The 15700-nt window shown below is 46.4% G+C and overlaps 1 protein-coding gene across 11 annotated transcripts in view; it reads left to right on the top strand.

Annotated features, from left to right (window-relative positions):
• Positions 1–15700, top strand: part of ZNF384 (zinc finger protein 384) — a 26999-nt gene extending 11299 nt beyond the window's left edge. For 3 of the 11 annotated variants that reach the window (XM_017891850.1, XM_017891852.1, XM_017891851.1), the window contains 10 exons: positions 3002–3072; positions 3344–3581; positions 3817–3864; positions 4068–4401; positions 5267–5359; positions 9086–9310; positions 9990–10172; positions 11690–11768; positions 13327–13485; positions 14374–15700. In XM_017891850.1, the coding sequence (XP_017747339.1) occupies positions 3007–3072; positions 3344–3581; positions 3817–3864; positions 4068–4401; positions 5267–5359; positions 9086–9310; positions 9990–10172; positions 11690–11768; positions 13327–13485; positions 14374–14778 (1830 nt within the window). In that variant the 5' untranslated portion in view covers positions 3002–3006 and the 3' untranslated portion in view covers positions 14779–15700. The remainder of the gene's footprint in view (positions 1–3001; positions 3073–3343; positions 3582–3816; positions 3865–4067; positions 4402–5266; positions 5360–9085; positions 9311–9989; positions 10173–11689; positions 11769–13326; positions 13486–14373) is intronic. The other 8 variants (XM_017891854.1, XM_017891853.1, XM_017891856.1 and 5 more) reach the window with 6 other exon arrangements.

Below are 15700 nucleotides of genomic sequence, written 5' to 3'. Positions count from 1 at the left end.
GTGTTAGCCAGGATGGACTCGATCTCCTGACCTCGTGATCCGCCCGTCTCGGCCTCCCAAAGTGCTGGGATTACAGGCTTGAGCCACCGCGCCCGGCCAAAAAGTGATGTTTTCTATAAAAGAATAAGGAACAGAGTTATGTTAGAGTGATTTTCAGCTTCAGCACCTTTGTTGAAGATCCTTCCCTGTTTCCTTAGTATTTAAAACTGAGTTTCTGTGTCCAGCCTGTCCTTTAGCTCTCAGTATCTCTAGTGTCTGCCTCCAGTGTATCCTCAGTGGGTCTAACTTGCCTGTCACGGGTCTTCCCCACCTGAACCTTGGTTGTGCTTTGCTCAGAGTAGCAGCCTGGTAATACTGTTTATTTTTTGTTGTTGTTCCTCATTTCTCCATTTCACCAGTCTCACACTCTCCTCTTCTTTGCCTTTTGTGGGGCTCTGTCTTTGCTGGTTCAGGATTTTGGGAAGCTACTCTTGACCAACATACTGCCAGTTAAACCTTGGTAGGAGAAGTGATCAGAATGTGAAACCGGGTGGTGGGATGCCTGTGTTCTGTACCCACCTGTTGCTTGTTGGCATGATTCTGAGGGGTTACTTTTATTGCTGTTTATTTCTCACAAAGGTTTCTTTTCCTTTTTTTTTCTTTTTTTTTTTTTTGAGATGGCGTTTCACTCGTTGCCCAGGCAGTGGCGCAGTCTTGGCTCACTGCAACCTCTGCCTCCCGGGTTCAAGCAATTCTCTTGCCTTAGCCTCCTGAGTAGCTGGGATTACAGGCACACGCCACCATGCCTGGCTAATTTTTTGTACTTTTAGTAGAGATAGGGTTTCGCAATGTTGGCCAGGCTGGTCTCGAACTCCTGACCTCAGGGGAATTGGCCCGCCTTGGCCTCCCAAAGTGCTAGGATTACAGGCGTTAGTCACTGCGCCTGGCCGGAAGCATAGTTTTTGAGAAATATAAAGCAGGAGTCTAGCACTCTTGCTATATGGTATAGTGAGTGTTACTAAAAAAATTTTGACTTGAGAATGGTGAAGCGTGAAAAAAATACAAAGCCAATAGAATGTCTATTCAAGTATAGTCAAATTTAAATATAAAAAACAACACAAAATTAATTTTTGAAATGTGTTTTTGTTAAAATATTTAACCCAATTCACTCCTAGAACTTCAGTTTCACATTAGGAATTGAGGTTAGTAAACTGAAGAATATTAGTGAGATTTATATATTTTATATTTTATGCATATATAATTTACAACAATAAAACACAAAGCTTTTAATTGTGTAGTTTGGTGAGTTTTGACCAAAATATACACTGTATTTACAAAACAGGCCCACTGTTATGCCTGTTCTGAAACGCTTTGGAAACCTGGGATACTGCTAGTGCCAGAACACTTTTAAAACTAGTAATGCCTTAATTCTCACTGCTCAGCACACCATGTGTGGTACCCAATGTAGCACCATGGATGTTCTTAGACCTTGGTGGGATTGGTGGGGTGTGATCTTGATAGTAGGTGGTACTCAAAATATGCTTTGATTCTGATTTTTTTTTGAAATGGGGTTTCGCTCTTGTTCCCCAGGCTGGAGTGCAGTGGCGCGGTCTCAGCTCACTGAAACCTCCGCCTCCCAGTTCAAGCGATTCTCCTGCCTCAGCCTCCCAAATAACTGGGATCACAGGCATGTGCCATCACACCCAGCTAATTTTTTATTTTTAGTAGAAATGGGGTTTCACCAGGTTGGTCAGCCTGGTCTTGAACTCCTGACATCAAATGATCCACCTACCTCAGCCTCCCAGAGTGCTGGGATTACAGGTGTGAGCCACCACACCCAGTCTTCATTTTTTAATTTTCTTAGTCGTTTTATGTTCTGGCCTGGAACCTTTTCAAACCACATAGAACTGTAGACGTATTGGTTGGAACTCTTGAAAAAAATTTTTGTTTTTTTTTTTTTTTTGAGACAGAGCCTTACTCTGTCGCCCAGGCTGGAGTGCAGTGGCGCGATCTCGGCTCGCTGCAAGCTCCGCCTCGCAGGTTCACACTATTCTCCTGCCTCAGCCTCCCGAGTAGCTGGGACTACAGGCGCCCGCCACCACGCCTGGCTAATTTTTTGTATTTTTAGTAGAGACGGGGTTTCACTGTGTTTGCCAGGATGGTCTCAATCTTCTGACCTCGTGATCTGCTTGCCTCAGCCTCCCAGAGTGCTGGGATTACAGGTGTGAGCCACCGCGCCTGGCCGGAACTCTTGAAATTTTTATTGGCTGGGTACAGTGGTTCATGCCTGTAATCCCAGCACTTTGGGAGGCCAAGATGGGCTGATCCCTTGAGCCTAGGAGTTCAAGACCACCCTGGGCAACATGGAAAAACCCTGTCACTACTTTAAAAAAAAAAAGAAAAAAAGAAAAGAAATTAGTCCGGCATAGTGGTACACGGCCTGTAGTCCCAACTCCCTGGGAGGCTGAGCCCGGGAGATTGAGGCTGGAGTGAGCTATGATTGTGCCCCTACAGTGTAGCCTAGGTGACAGAGTAAGAACCTGTCTCAAAAACAGAAAAAATAAAACAAAATTTTTATTTTAAGGAGTATAGTTTTAAAGAACAAGAGAAAGGAATAATGATAGGTACTAGTACCTGGCCGTTTTCAAGTCAGTCAGTGATTTGTTTTCTGTGACCTTAGGTACATCATCGCCCCTCTCATGACCTCAGTTTCTTTTTGCCAGCAAAGGAAAGTAATACCAGTTTTTCTTTAGGGGGCATGAATAACATTGTGTGAGTAAATGCGATACGTGTAAGTTCTTTCGCGGTCATTAAGTAGGATAGCCTCTGTTGGATGGGGATACAGTGACAAGTGGCTCTGACCAAAGGACTAATGTGCTAGACACTAAGGTCTTGACTGCCAGTCCCCAACCATGTGATCAGGTGCCAGAGGAGACCAGGGACCTTTCAGTTCCCCTTCTCCATTGCTTAGCTTTTTCAGAGTAATTCCTGAATGTGATGTGTTCTCTCATTTTTTCTTCAGGTAGAATGGAAGAATCTCACTTCAATTCTAACCCATACTTCTGGCCTTCTATCCCCACAGTCTCAGGTCAGGTAAGTGGTGTTGCTTTCTTGCTCTCCCCAACTCTCAGTAGCAAGTTCTGTTACTGTGGAGACTGAAGGTGCACCACATGCTGTTTTACTTCGTCCCCCACCGCTGAGAATTATCTAGTGTTTCTGCCTTGGCTTCTCTCTAGAAGGCCAAAGGTATGAAGTACTCATCCTTGATCCCTAAGGCGGACAGACACTGAAATGTGCTCACGAGCAAGCAGAATCAGCCTCTCAGTCTGAAGAGGGTGCTCCCTTCCCCTTCCTTTTCTCTTAGATTGAGAACACAATGTTCATCAACAAGATGAAGGATCAACTGTTGCCAGAGAAGGGCTGTGGTCTGGCTCCACCTCACTACCCCACCTTGCTGACAGTGCCTGCCTCAGTGTCCCTGCCCTCAGGCATCAGTATGGACACAGAGTCCAAGTCAGACCAGCTGACCCCACACAGCCAAGCATCCGTTACCCAGAATATCACGGTGGTCCCTGTGCCGTCTACAGGACTGATGACTGCTGGTGAGCAACTCTGCTCTTGTCCAATCTGAGGTGTTGATCCTCCATGATCAGTACCCCAGGCTGGGGGGCTCCACGGACATGGGGAGTGGGATATGTGTTTGATTACTCAATCACATTTTTATTAAGTGCCTACTGTGTGCCTAGCAATGTGCTAGGCATTGTGGGGGATACAAAGAAGTAGAAGATGCGGTCCCTGCCTTTGAGGAGGTGACATTCTTTCCTTCTCTGAATCAAGGAGTCTCCTGTTCTCAGAGGTGGAGAAGAGAAGGGAGTCAATCAAGGGGTAAATCTCACTGTTACCAGGGGGGTGGGGACAAGGGTTAGGAGACCATTATTTTTCTACAGGGTTTGGGGTTTCCTATGTACTCTGGGTTGGGTCGGCGGGGGGGGTGAGGGGTTAATTAGACAATGATGTGGGGGAAATGAAATAGGATTAGGATCAGAACTGAACAACGTGACGCCATCTCCTTTTTCTCCCAATCCTAGGTCCGGGTTTGGTAATCACGTCCCCCTCAGGCTCTCTTGTGACCACAGCATCATCAGCTCAGACCTTCCCCATTTCGGCTCCCATGATTGTCTCAGCTCTTCCCCCTGGCTCACAAGCCCTGCAGGTTGTCCCTGACCTCTCCAAGAAGGTAGCATCGACCCTAACCGAGGAAGGAGGTGGAGGTGGTGGTGGAGGTGGCAGTGTGGCTCCTAAGCCGCCCCGGGGCCGGAAGAAGAAGCGGATGCTGGAATCAGGGCTGCCTGAGATGAATGACCCTTATGTCCTCTCCCCTGAGGATGATGATGACCATCAGAAAGACGGCAAGACCTACAGGTAAGACTCAGAGCCAGGGGCAGGATGAGGCGAGGATGCCTAGCTTGGTGATTCTCCCTGTACCCTCATTGTGTTCTGCCCCAGTCAGGTGCTACACTCTGACAGCTTCCCAGCTCTGAGCCACTTGCATGTCAGGTGTCCCATCATAGGATAGGAGGCAGAGCTGCTAGCATCTTGTTAGGATGCAGAGACCCATTTCACTCTTTCCTTTTTTTAACCCTTGTTTTGGGGGTCGTTAACACTGACTTATTTTTTAGTAACAAAGTAGAATCTCTCTCTTGTAATGCGGCTTTATGCTGGGTTTGAGACTCTTGTCTGTAGCTCCTTTTTGCTTTCTACATATTCCATTCCTATTTTTCTAAGAAACTTTTCTGGTAAGCACCTAACCTATGTGCCATTCACCAGTTCCTGGGTCATATTTGAACACTGAACCTGCCTCACCCTGCATGGTTGGGATGATGGGAGGGGCTTTCATAAGAAGGTAGGAGGAATAGGATGCCTCCCCCTTTGGAGTATATACTTATAGAATGACTTTGCTCGCTTTCTGATTTATGAAAGTCATTTTGATTCTCCACTTCCTCTAAGTTTGCCTTTACCAAAAAGCATTATATGCATATTTGCATGTGATACTAGACAAAAATAATTACGTAAATAAACTCCCTGCCCTTTGAAAGTTGAACATCTTTTAATTCCTTTGAGAACTGTCACGTGCCCTAGTGGGTTTGGGGAGTTTGGTAGCACTGTATAGAGTGGGATAACTACTGTCACAGCTTTGATATAGACGGGCAGATATGCATGGCTGGGAGTCTGGGTCTGTCCTCAGTTCCTTAGTGTACCCAGATGGGCAATGTTGTTCCCATTTTAGGAGCGAAGGGAACTGCGGCACAGGAAATGGACAGAGCCTTGGGCTCATGGATTCAGTTCCCGGCTCCACCACGAATTTGCTGTGTGACCCTGGGCAAGTCCTTTTCCCCTCTCTGGGCCTCAGTTTCCTCATCTGTAAAATGGGGATAATTCTGTTTATGCCTCCCATTTGTTGGGAGTATATATCAGATAAGATTTGAAATGTTGGGAACTTCAAAAGAAAGTTAAGAAATAGTTACTAAGCATTTATTCTTATTTGTGTTGTATAGTTCTACTGTGGAGAGTAGCCTACAGAGTGTTTAAATCGCTCTTTATAAGTGAAAATGAGAGGAGTGTTGCTATGCAGAATTGAGCACTGCAGAATTCCAGCTCATAATCCAAAAGTTCATTGCAGCTTTATTATTACAGGTGTACCCCACTTTATACAATTAAAGTGTTCCTGGAAAATGTTTCCATCATATCATATTATAAAGGTACCTGACAAGTTTGATTCATTTAAAGGCATTCTTTTATATATCAGTTCATAAAATTAAAATCCCTTTTAAGTTATCATATAGAAATCTGGATTCTTATGTGTTTGTTTAAAGTGAGGCCATTGTGACATGGAGATATATCTATATACAATTTGTAGAAGTAGTGGAAGGATCCTTTAACATCCTGTAGAGAGAGCACTCCTAATGGATCCAGGGTCCTCTCATTCTGCCCTTTCTTCACTGGGACCCACATTAAAGCTATCTCTGGACTTTCCAAACTGTGTATATTAAAAGAAATGTGAATATGCAGTTGGAAGAAAGCCTCATAGGACTTTCCACACATTCAGTATTTTTGAAATTCCTGAATGACCCTCCACCCAGGTGACTACAAAGAACTCTGAAATTGAAGGGAGACTTACTGTATCCTAGGTAAACAGAATTTCTTCAGAAACTCAGAACTCTTGACGTTCCAAATAATTTTTTTTTTTTTGAGACGGAGTCTCACTCTGTTGCCCAGGCTGGAGTGCCGTGGCACAATCTCAACTCACTGTAACTTCCACCACCCGGGTTCAAGTGATTCTTGTGCCTCAGCCTCCCAAGTAGCTGGGACTACAGGCTCGCCACCATGCCCAGCTAATTCTTTTGTATTTTTAGTAGAAACAGGGTTTCACCATGTTGGCCAGGCTGGTCTCAAACTCCTGACCTCAGGTGATCCGCCTGCCTTGGCCTCCCAAAGTGCTGGGATTACAGGCATGAGCCACTGTGCCCAGCAAAAGAAATCTTTTTAATCACAATGCATTTCTATTTTGATGCATGTGTGGGTCAGCCATATCCATTTCAGTGGTCAGTAGCATTTGACTGGGTATTGAGGGAATTTGGTTCTGTTACTCTGGGCAAGTCAACATATCTCCCACTCTTCATTCCCATATATAAAATGGGAAGATCAACCATGCCTTCATCCTATCTTGTAGAAATGTTTTGAGGCAAAGTCAGAATATCTGAAATTGTTTTGAGCATTTTAGGAAGCACGGATGATAATTCAAAGTGGCCATTGTAATTGTTATAATCAAGGCCATTGCATTGTATGCTTCCGAGTGCCCCGTTCTCATTGTGCTGGATATGAATGGTGCCCCTGGAGGAATGCCCCCAGTGATATGGATGCTGGCTTTTCTATCCTCTGCTGACTGCCACAACTCTCCAAAATTAAATTTCTTTCCAACCACCCAGCACCTTGCATTAGAGGACTCTCTTATTTGACTTCATAGGATTTTCAAGTTGGAAATAGTTTAATGATCTCCTTGGTCAGTCCCTTCCTGGCAGATGATTCCAATCTCTGCTTGAATACCTCTGGTGTTAGGAATCTTAAAGTAGGCTGGCATCATGGCTTTGTAGTGAATAACTGCCCTTTGTGCAAATTACTTACTTTGTGAGTCTTTGTGTTCCTTTCTGTAAAACATGGGTAAGACTTGCCAGGTTGTGAGGAGTAGAAACTGTGTGTCTGAAGTGCCTAACCTAGTGCCTGGCACTGTCAGGCCTAACAACAAATGGCAACTATTATCATTGTGCCCATCCTCATTATTATACCTAGTGTCTTCTGAGATTGTTCATTCCCTTGCCAGCACATTATAAATGAATTTAAGTTTTGCAAGTTCTCTTATTGGAAACTTTAAGTGGGTTATTATTATTTTTTTAAATTAACCTTAATGTTAAGGGCAGAGTTGTTTATTGAACACCCTCACACACAAATTGATGAGATTTTATTTGGGTTAAAATAAATATGTTTTACCTGTCTGAGAAATTGTAGCATCAAGGGAAATCAGTTTGCAACTTTAGTACAGTTGCCCTTCAAGTGACAGTGTGTCCAGCTTCTGACCTCAGTCTTAGTGAAATATTTAAAATATTTACTAGCATGAGCTCGTCCATCAGCACTAAGGCTTAAGATGAATGCAGTTTTATTACTGGAGAATACTTGGCTTACCTTTGACTGTCCTAGGTGTTTGCTGGCCCTTCTGGGGGCAAAAATTTATTTCTGCATTTTACACACCAGAAAATTGAGGTCTATTAATGAGCAAGTTTGTAACTGAACCCTGAGTAGAAGCCAGGCATCCCGATTCCCACTGGCTGTGTCCTTTGGGTTATGCTCACTATAAACAGAGCCTCCTCGTCTCCTGCAATGATTGGGCATCTCAGACAACTGCCAGGGATCAATAATCTGGTAACTAAAAAATTCTCCTGAGGTGAAAAAAGTGCAGAAATCATCACCCCACACCATCTGAAGCCTCTCTTAAGAAGATAAGTTAGGGAGAACCCAAAGAAGAGGGACTTGTACTAATTGCCTGGCTTCCAGGCCATTGCCTTTTCTACTAGCTCCCATTTTATTGGTGAATTGCTTACGAAAATGAAAGATAGCTCTTGCTCAGTAAAGTTTGAATAGTCGTGGCTTAACTTGCTCAGAGGCCTCCTTATTTGATATTTGGTGGACAATACCAGAGTGGAAAGGATTGCCAAGTTGGGATGAGTGAAAGTATGATCAGGTGCTACTGATGTCAACCCAGAGTGCTGACACTGGCTGCATGTGCTAGGGAAGAGGAAAGGTTTAGCTTGGAAGATAGGTGTTTTGTAAACATTTTTCTCCCAAATGCTTGATGGATGGCACCTTCCCCTAGCAGCTACTTTGGTCATTGCAAAAGTGGTTTTCACTTGATTGTCAAGGGGCTCTGGGCAAGGGGTGGGTAGATGATGGATGGAACGTCAGATAAGAGGGTGGAGAGCAGACATACATGGTTTGAAAAAGCCCCTCCAAATAATTCTGATACTTCCTCACCCCCATCCCTCTAGGAATCACTGCCAAAAAAGAAGTAGGGGACAATCTGAGGGAAGAAAATTATCTGTGGAGGCAGGAGAGGATCTAGTTGTTCTTCGTTATCATCTAGGGGTCTTGAGGAATACAGACACATGTACTTCATACATAGGAACGTTAGAGAAAGGAATTCCTTAAATGTTTGAAATCAAGCTGTAGGCAGAAGGAAAACAAGTTAACTGATATTCCTGGCCCATTGAAATTTGCATCTGCCCGGAGTTCATACTGTTACTCTGTTTTATCTTTTTGAAATACATTTTTGCACATCGAGGCAGTCCAGTCATTCAGCAAACATTTATTGAATATTTATAATGTGCTGGGCACCATGTTAGATGCTTAGGCCATGAAGATGAATACATAGAGCTCTACTCTCAGGTTGGAGTAGGAGAGAGCTCAGATAGGTGGGCTTCTCTCGGAAGTAGAGGGGAGGGTTCAGCCTCTCCTTCTTGATGGGAAGGGTTCTAACCATTGCCCTCACTTGGCTCAGGTGCCGGATGTGCTCACTGACATTCTACTCCAAGTCGGAGATGCAGATCCACTCCAAGTCACACACCGAGACCAAGCCCCACAAGTGCCCACATTGCTCCAAGACCTTCGCCAACAGCTCCTACCTGGCCCAGCACATCCGTATACACTCAGGGGCTAAGCCCTACAGTTGTAACTTCTGTGAGAAATCCTTCCGCCAGCTCTCCCACCTTCAGCAGCACACCCGGTAAGGCTGCTCTTGGTTTACCCCACCACCTGGCTGTGAACCCTAAGGCCTTGTTACCTGCACCTACTCGTCCACATGTATTTTTTTTTCCCTTTCACCTTTGCCCATTGGTAGCCTCAACCTCCTATTACTGTCTGTGGAAATTGTATATCCTAGCTATTTGGGGGGCCTTGAAAATTGTGGTCTCCAATTCCAAAGTCTGGAACAATTTTTGTGGTTTCTCTCTGTGTCTGTGTTTGGAAATCTTCTGCAGAGCAGGCCTGCTTTTACTATATGCTTCAGTTCAGAGCCAAGGTGTGCATTCAACTTCAGGTCCATGGGGAACAGGCGGTATTGGTCTTTGTTCAAATTACAATTTGGAAGCAGGGTATCTGTGGTGAGTGTGTTAAGCTTAGGAAAAAGCGGAGGGTTGATGAGATTGACTACTTTAAGGTTACCAGGAGCCATGGGTTGCAGCTCTTCATCATCTCACTGCCATTCTAGCCACCGACTTACGATCAGCAACAACCTAGATCTGGGTGTCCTCTTCATTTGCCTATCCAGGCTGGAGTGCTTTTGGGAGGAGGGAGGAAGGGGGTGCTCTCATCCGTCAAGCAACATCATTTCACCCAGCAGAGAGCTGAGCCCCTGGTGTCGAACTGCTTCCTCCTCCCCCCTTCCCTCCTCTCCTCTCCGGCAGGATCCACTCCAAGATGCACACGGAGACCATCAAGCCCCACAAGTGCCCGCACTGCTCCAAGACCTTCGCCAACACCTCCTACCTGGCCCAGCACCTCCGTATCCACTCGGGGGCCAAGCCCTACAACTGTTCCTACTGCCAGAAGGCCTTCCGCCAGCTCTCCCACCTCCAGCAGCACACACGGTAAGGGAGAGTGGCGGGCTACTGACCCCGCCCCGCTGGCATGCCCTCCCCACCCCCGCCCCGGACACACACAACAACCCGCATGCGGGGGGCGGGGGAGAGACCTGGCTGGAGGAGAGACCTGGCTGGCATCTGGGAGAAGGAAGACCAAACACCATTGGAGATTCAAGTGGACACACAGCGAGCCTCTCTGGGGCAAGAGCGACATCGGGGAGCTGCAGTGACTGTATGATATTCAGTGGTCCATGGGAGACAGACACATACCCGGAGTGGAAACAACTGTTCTCTGATTTTCCTCCCTGAAAATACTCATGTACCCGTCTTGCAAGATTTGCCCCTTGATGCCAAAACAGAGTCATTTGAGTGGAGAAGACCGTACCTGTAGCCCTTAGGGCACCAATTATGAACAGGAGATAAAATCAGACATTAGCTGGACACCAGCCTGGTGACACCCACAGCAACAAGCAAGGCTCCGAGGAATGCCAAGAGTAGAGAACAAAAGAAAACATGTACTAAATGTTCAGAGAGAATCAGCAAACAGAAAATGAAAAACCTCATGCTTCGTAAAGATGCCCAGTGTTTTTATCCCGTGAATCTGGAGTGACTAGGAAGAAGTGAACCTGCCAAATAGAAGAGATGATGATCTCCTTCGGTGCTATCTCAAGTTGAACTGGAGTCCAGACTTACAGGCCATAGACCATCTCACCCGGCTTCTTGTGGATGTGATGATCTCAAAGTGATCGGGCATCTTGCTTTGAGAAGAGGAGGAATCAGGCTTTCTTCACAAAGAAGAGACGTGTCCTGTGATGTTTTTGAGATTTTATACCAGAGGTCCAGAAAAGCACCTGGTCATAGAGATGGTTCTGAAGTTGCTGATGAGGAGCGGGTGTCACTGCACCCTTAAGTCCTTGGCTCATCTTAGCAGAGGGCCCTGTGGTGTTGGGGAAAGAGGTCACATTGGTACTAAACTAGGCATTTCCTGCCATTAGGGAGCTGGACTGCAAAAAGTACTTAGAAGTTTTCATGAGTTTCCATTAATATCACTACTACTATCCACAATCAGTGTAACTCTGCTTTTCTTTGATACCATAACATTCTCTGGAAGTGATGCTCAAGGCTGAGGGGACTGTTTCTGGCTATAAGGTGGGACCAAGGAAGACGCGTTGTTCTTTTCTTTTTCCTTGCCATTGTGTTTATCTTATGTTCTTGAATGTTCGTTAGGACAGTTACTGTAGGAGCTGACTTGTATGCCACATTGTGGGCTGCCTGTCCCTTGGGTGCCAAGTCCTCGGTCTCTCCTCCCCCAGCAGAGAGGAGCCTCAGCTTGAGCTGAGTGATGCAGGCATTGACCAGAAGCAAAGCATTAGTACCTGATCCACATCAGGAAGGCTGGTGCCTCTTGGAGGCCCATCTGATGTGCCTCCTTAGGAGAGCAGGATTGAACTGGAGAAAACTTGTTGAGCCAGTTCCTAAGTGGTCTTGCTGACATTCTTTCCCTTTCTTCTCATCCTGTGCAGAATCCACACTGGTGATAGACCATACAAATGTGCACACCCAGGCTGTGAGAAAGCCTTCACACAACTCTCCAATCTGCAGGTAAATGTTCCACCCTCCACACAAACCTTGAGTCTGAGACTTGGGGCTATTTAAATAGTATAGTGGTTCTCAAATGTTTTCAGGACTCCTTTACACTCAAAATTATCGAGGGACCCAAAGAGTTTTGTTTATGTGGGTAATAGCTATCTACATAGAGGTTGTAAAACTGAAAACCTGAAAAATGTTGATAATGGTAATCTATTTAGAAAGAACAAAAACCCATTGTGTGTTAACATGAGTAACATATTCCAAGACCCTCCAGAAACAACTGAGTGAGAAGAATGGCATGATTATACATTTTTGCAGGTGTCTATTTTTCATTTTTGGGACAGGACCTTGCTCTGTCACCCAGGCTGAGTGCAGTGGTATGATCACGGCCCGCTGCAGCCTCAGCCTCCCGGTCTCAAGTGATCCTTTCACCTCATCCTCCCAAGTAGCTGGGATTATAGGCATGCACCACCACACCTGGCTGGTTTTTTAATTTTTGTAGAGATGGGGTCTTGCTATCTTGCCTAGGTTGGTCTCGAACTCCTGGACACAGGCCATCCTCCCGCCTCAGCCTCCCCAAAGTGCTGGGATTGCAGGCATGAGTCATTGCACCTGGCACAGGGGTCTTTAATGTCTTAAGCTAGAAGATGAGTAGATTCTCATATCTGCTGCATCTGGCCTATTGTGTTATCACACATCATGTAACCTCTGTAAAGGTTACATGTAAAATATGGCAAAGTGAAGCCACTTGAAATTTTGAGGGAAGCAAGATTTCAGTTAGGTTTTTCATTTTGGGTGTGTGTGTGTGTGTGTGTGTGTGTGTGTGTGTGTGTTTGAGACAGAGGCTCGCTCTGTCACCTAGACTGGAGTGCAGTGATACGATCTCAGCTCACTGCAGCTTCCACTTCCCGGGTTCAAGAGAGAGAAAGGCAAACGTTGTCTTATTATTTTGAAAAGATTTGACTGGGCGCAGTGGCTCACACCTGTAATCTCAACACTTTGGGAGGCCGAGGCGGGCGGATCACCTGAGCTCAGGAGTTCAAGACCAGTCTGGCCAACACGGTGAAACTTCGTCTCTACTAAAAATACAAAAAAAAAAATTAGCCAGGCATGGTGGCATGTGCCTGTAGTCCCAGCTACTTGCAGGGTGAGGCAGGAGAATCGCTTGAACCCAGGAAGCAGAGGTTGCAGTGAGCCAAGATTGCACCACTGCACTCCAACCTGAATGACAAAGTGAGACTCCATCTAAAAAAAGAAAAAAGAGTTTTGATCCTGTGGGCCCCCTGCAAAGATCTTAGTGTTCCCTAAAGATCCCCGTGCCTCACTTTAAGAACTACTGGACTGGTGAGACGGGCATAAGCTGTCTTGGGATCCTGGTATGTGCTACATGAGGTATGCTTCCACCCTTAGCCTGTAGCTTCTCAAGTTTCATTTGAAACAATTTCTACTTTCTTCAGATGGAGAGAGAAGCTGGGAGGCCTGACACCTACCTTTTTGCTTTCCATCAAGGTCAAGGGGGCAGGAGGGAAGAGGACAATGTATTCATTCTGGTTTCTCCCAATTTTCTCAGTCCCACAGACGGCAACACAACAAAGATAAACCCTTCAAGTGCCACAACTGTCATCGGGCGTACACGGATGCAGCCTCACTAGAGGTGCACCTGTCTACGCACACAGTGAAGCATGCCAAGGTGTACACCTGCACTATCTGCAGTCGGGCATACACATCAGTGAGTGCTCCGTTTCTTCTCTTTCCTTCCTGATAGTCCTCTAAGAGTCCAGTCCACTTCATCCCATTTTCTGGGTAGACATCTGTTGCAGCGAATACCCTGCCTCCCTAGCTTCAACTTGGCAGAACAAGTAAATATTCAGAAATTAATTAGACCCATAGCCGAGGAATTTAGGGGATGCCTGATCCCCTAATCCTATAGAGACTGATAAACTGTAATTCTTCATTTTACTTAAACATAAGGCAAAATAAAGCCACATGAAATTTTGAGGGGAGCAAGATTTCAGTTAGGTATTCTCTTCTTTTTTTTTTTGAGACAGTCTCGCCTTGTCACTCAGGCTGGAGTGCAGTGGTGTGATCTCGGCTCACTGCAACCTCCACCTCCTGGGTTCAAGCGATTCTCCTGCCTCAGCCTCCCGAGTAGCTGGGATTACAGGTGCATGTCACCACGCCCAGCAAATTTTTGTATTTTTAGTAGAGACGGGATTGGTTGCCCAGGCTGGTCTCAAACTCCTGACCTCAAGTGGTCCACCTGCCTCAGCCTCCCAAAGTGCTGGGATTACAGGCGTGAGCCACCACACCTGGCCCAGTTAGATATTTTCTATGAGACTCCAGAAGAGGTTGTAAAGTTGTTTCATTCAGGGGTCTTCGAAAAAAATAGCAGCTCATTCCTTTGCCAGTTGAATGTTCACTGACTTCTAAAGGTTCCCCTCTCTTTTTTTTCTCAGTAGTGAGCCACTGAAAGTGCTACTTGAGTTTTGCTCAGTCTTGGCTCCAGAAAACCATTATAAACCTTAACTCTAGCAGAATCAGAGCCTAGGGTGCTAGTTACAAGTAATCTCTTTTCCTTCTTCTTCATCCCTCAACTTCTTTTTACCATCTCCCTCAGGAAACATACCTTATGAAACATATGCGCAAACACAACCCTCCTGATCTTCAGCAACAAGTGCAGGCAGCAGCGGCGGCGGCAGCAGTGGCCCAGGCCCAGGCTCAGGCCCAGGCTCAAGCTCAAGCGCAAGCCCAGGCTCAGGCTCAGGCTCAGGCTCAGGCCCAGGCCCAGGCCCAGGCCTCCCAGGCATCACAGCAGCAGCAGCAGCAGCAGCAACAGCCACCACCACACTTCCAGTCTCCTGGGGCAGCCCCCCAGGGTGGGGGTGGTGGGGACAGCAACCCCAACCCTCCACCCCAGTGTTCCTTTGACCTGACCCCCTATAAGACAGCGGAGCATCATAAGGACATCTGCCTCACTGTCACCACCAGCACCATCCAGGTGGAGCACCTGGCCAGCTCTTAGAGATCCGTGCTGCCACCCACTGGGAAGAGGAAGAAGTAGTCCTGGTTTCTTCTTTCTCCAGCTCCTCTTGGTGGGAAAAGTCCTCTTCTTCCTTCACAGGCCTTGGCTCCATCTCCTTGGGCCTCAGGCACAGCTTTCCTTCACAGGATACCATCCTTTTTCTGAACTCTTCAAAAGGAACATCAGCCCTCCTGATTGCAAAGGAATACTGAGCTGATGGTGTCATCCAGCAGCCTCCCCTCCCAAGCAAAGCTTTTAAAATTGGGGGTTGGTGCTCAAGGGAAGGATTTGCTATGACCTCATAGAAACTTGTCCAGTGTGGTCACTTACCCTATCCTTACCCTCCTTATCCTCAAAGTTTGGGTTGATAGAAGACTAGAGGCTGGCCCTCCCAGATAACAGAGAAAAGGGAGCCCCAAATGCAACCAGCCTCTCGTTCTATTCTTGCCTGCAAAAGAACAGAGGTTTCTCAGTTGCCTCAGCCCCTGAGAGCCATTTCTTCCCCTACATCGTCTCACTTCCTGTTGACTGCTGGTAGAAGATTCGGGGTAGGGGATAGACCTCCTTTTATTTGAAGGGGGCAAGGGCTGAGATGTGGTCCCCAAGGGGCCAGAAATTCCCAAGTTGGTCACAGGTGGCTTAGAAGTGTGGGTTATGGTTTTAGGGATTTCCTTGGAGCCTCTCTCTTTCTCTGCCTACACAGACCCTATACTCTCAAGTCTCCCCAACCCACCCCCCAAGGAGCTGTGGGAGGCTTTGTGTTATCTGTGAAACTCCAAAACAGGGGTGTTGCGGAGAAGGGAGAGTTCAAGGCAAACACAAGGACTGGACTTAGCTCCCTAGGTGCCACGGTCAGATGCCGGACACGGATTTATATATAAATATATATATATAAATATATTATACCCACTCATCACGGCCA

Source organism: Rhinopithecus bieti, unplaced genomic scaffold, assembly GCF_001698545.2.
Source record: "Rhinopithecus bieti isolate Rb0 unplaced genomic scaffold, ASM169854v2 scaffold_21022, whole genome shotgun sequence".
NCBI classification, from domain to species: domain Eukaryota; kingdom Metazoa; phylum Chordata; class Mammalia; order Primates; family Cercopithecidae; genus Rhinopithecus; species Rhinopithecus bieti.
This window is presented reverse-complemented; position numbering and strand designations above follow the sequence as displayed.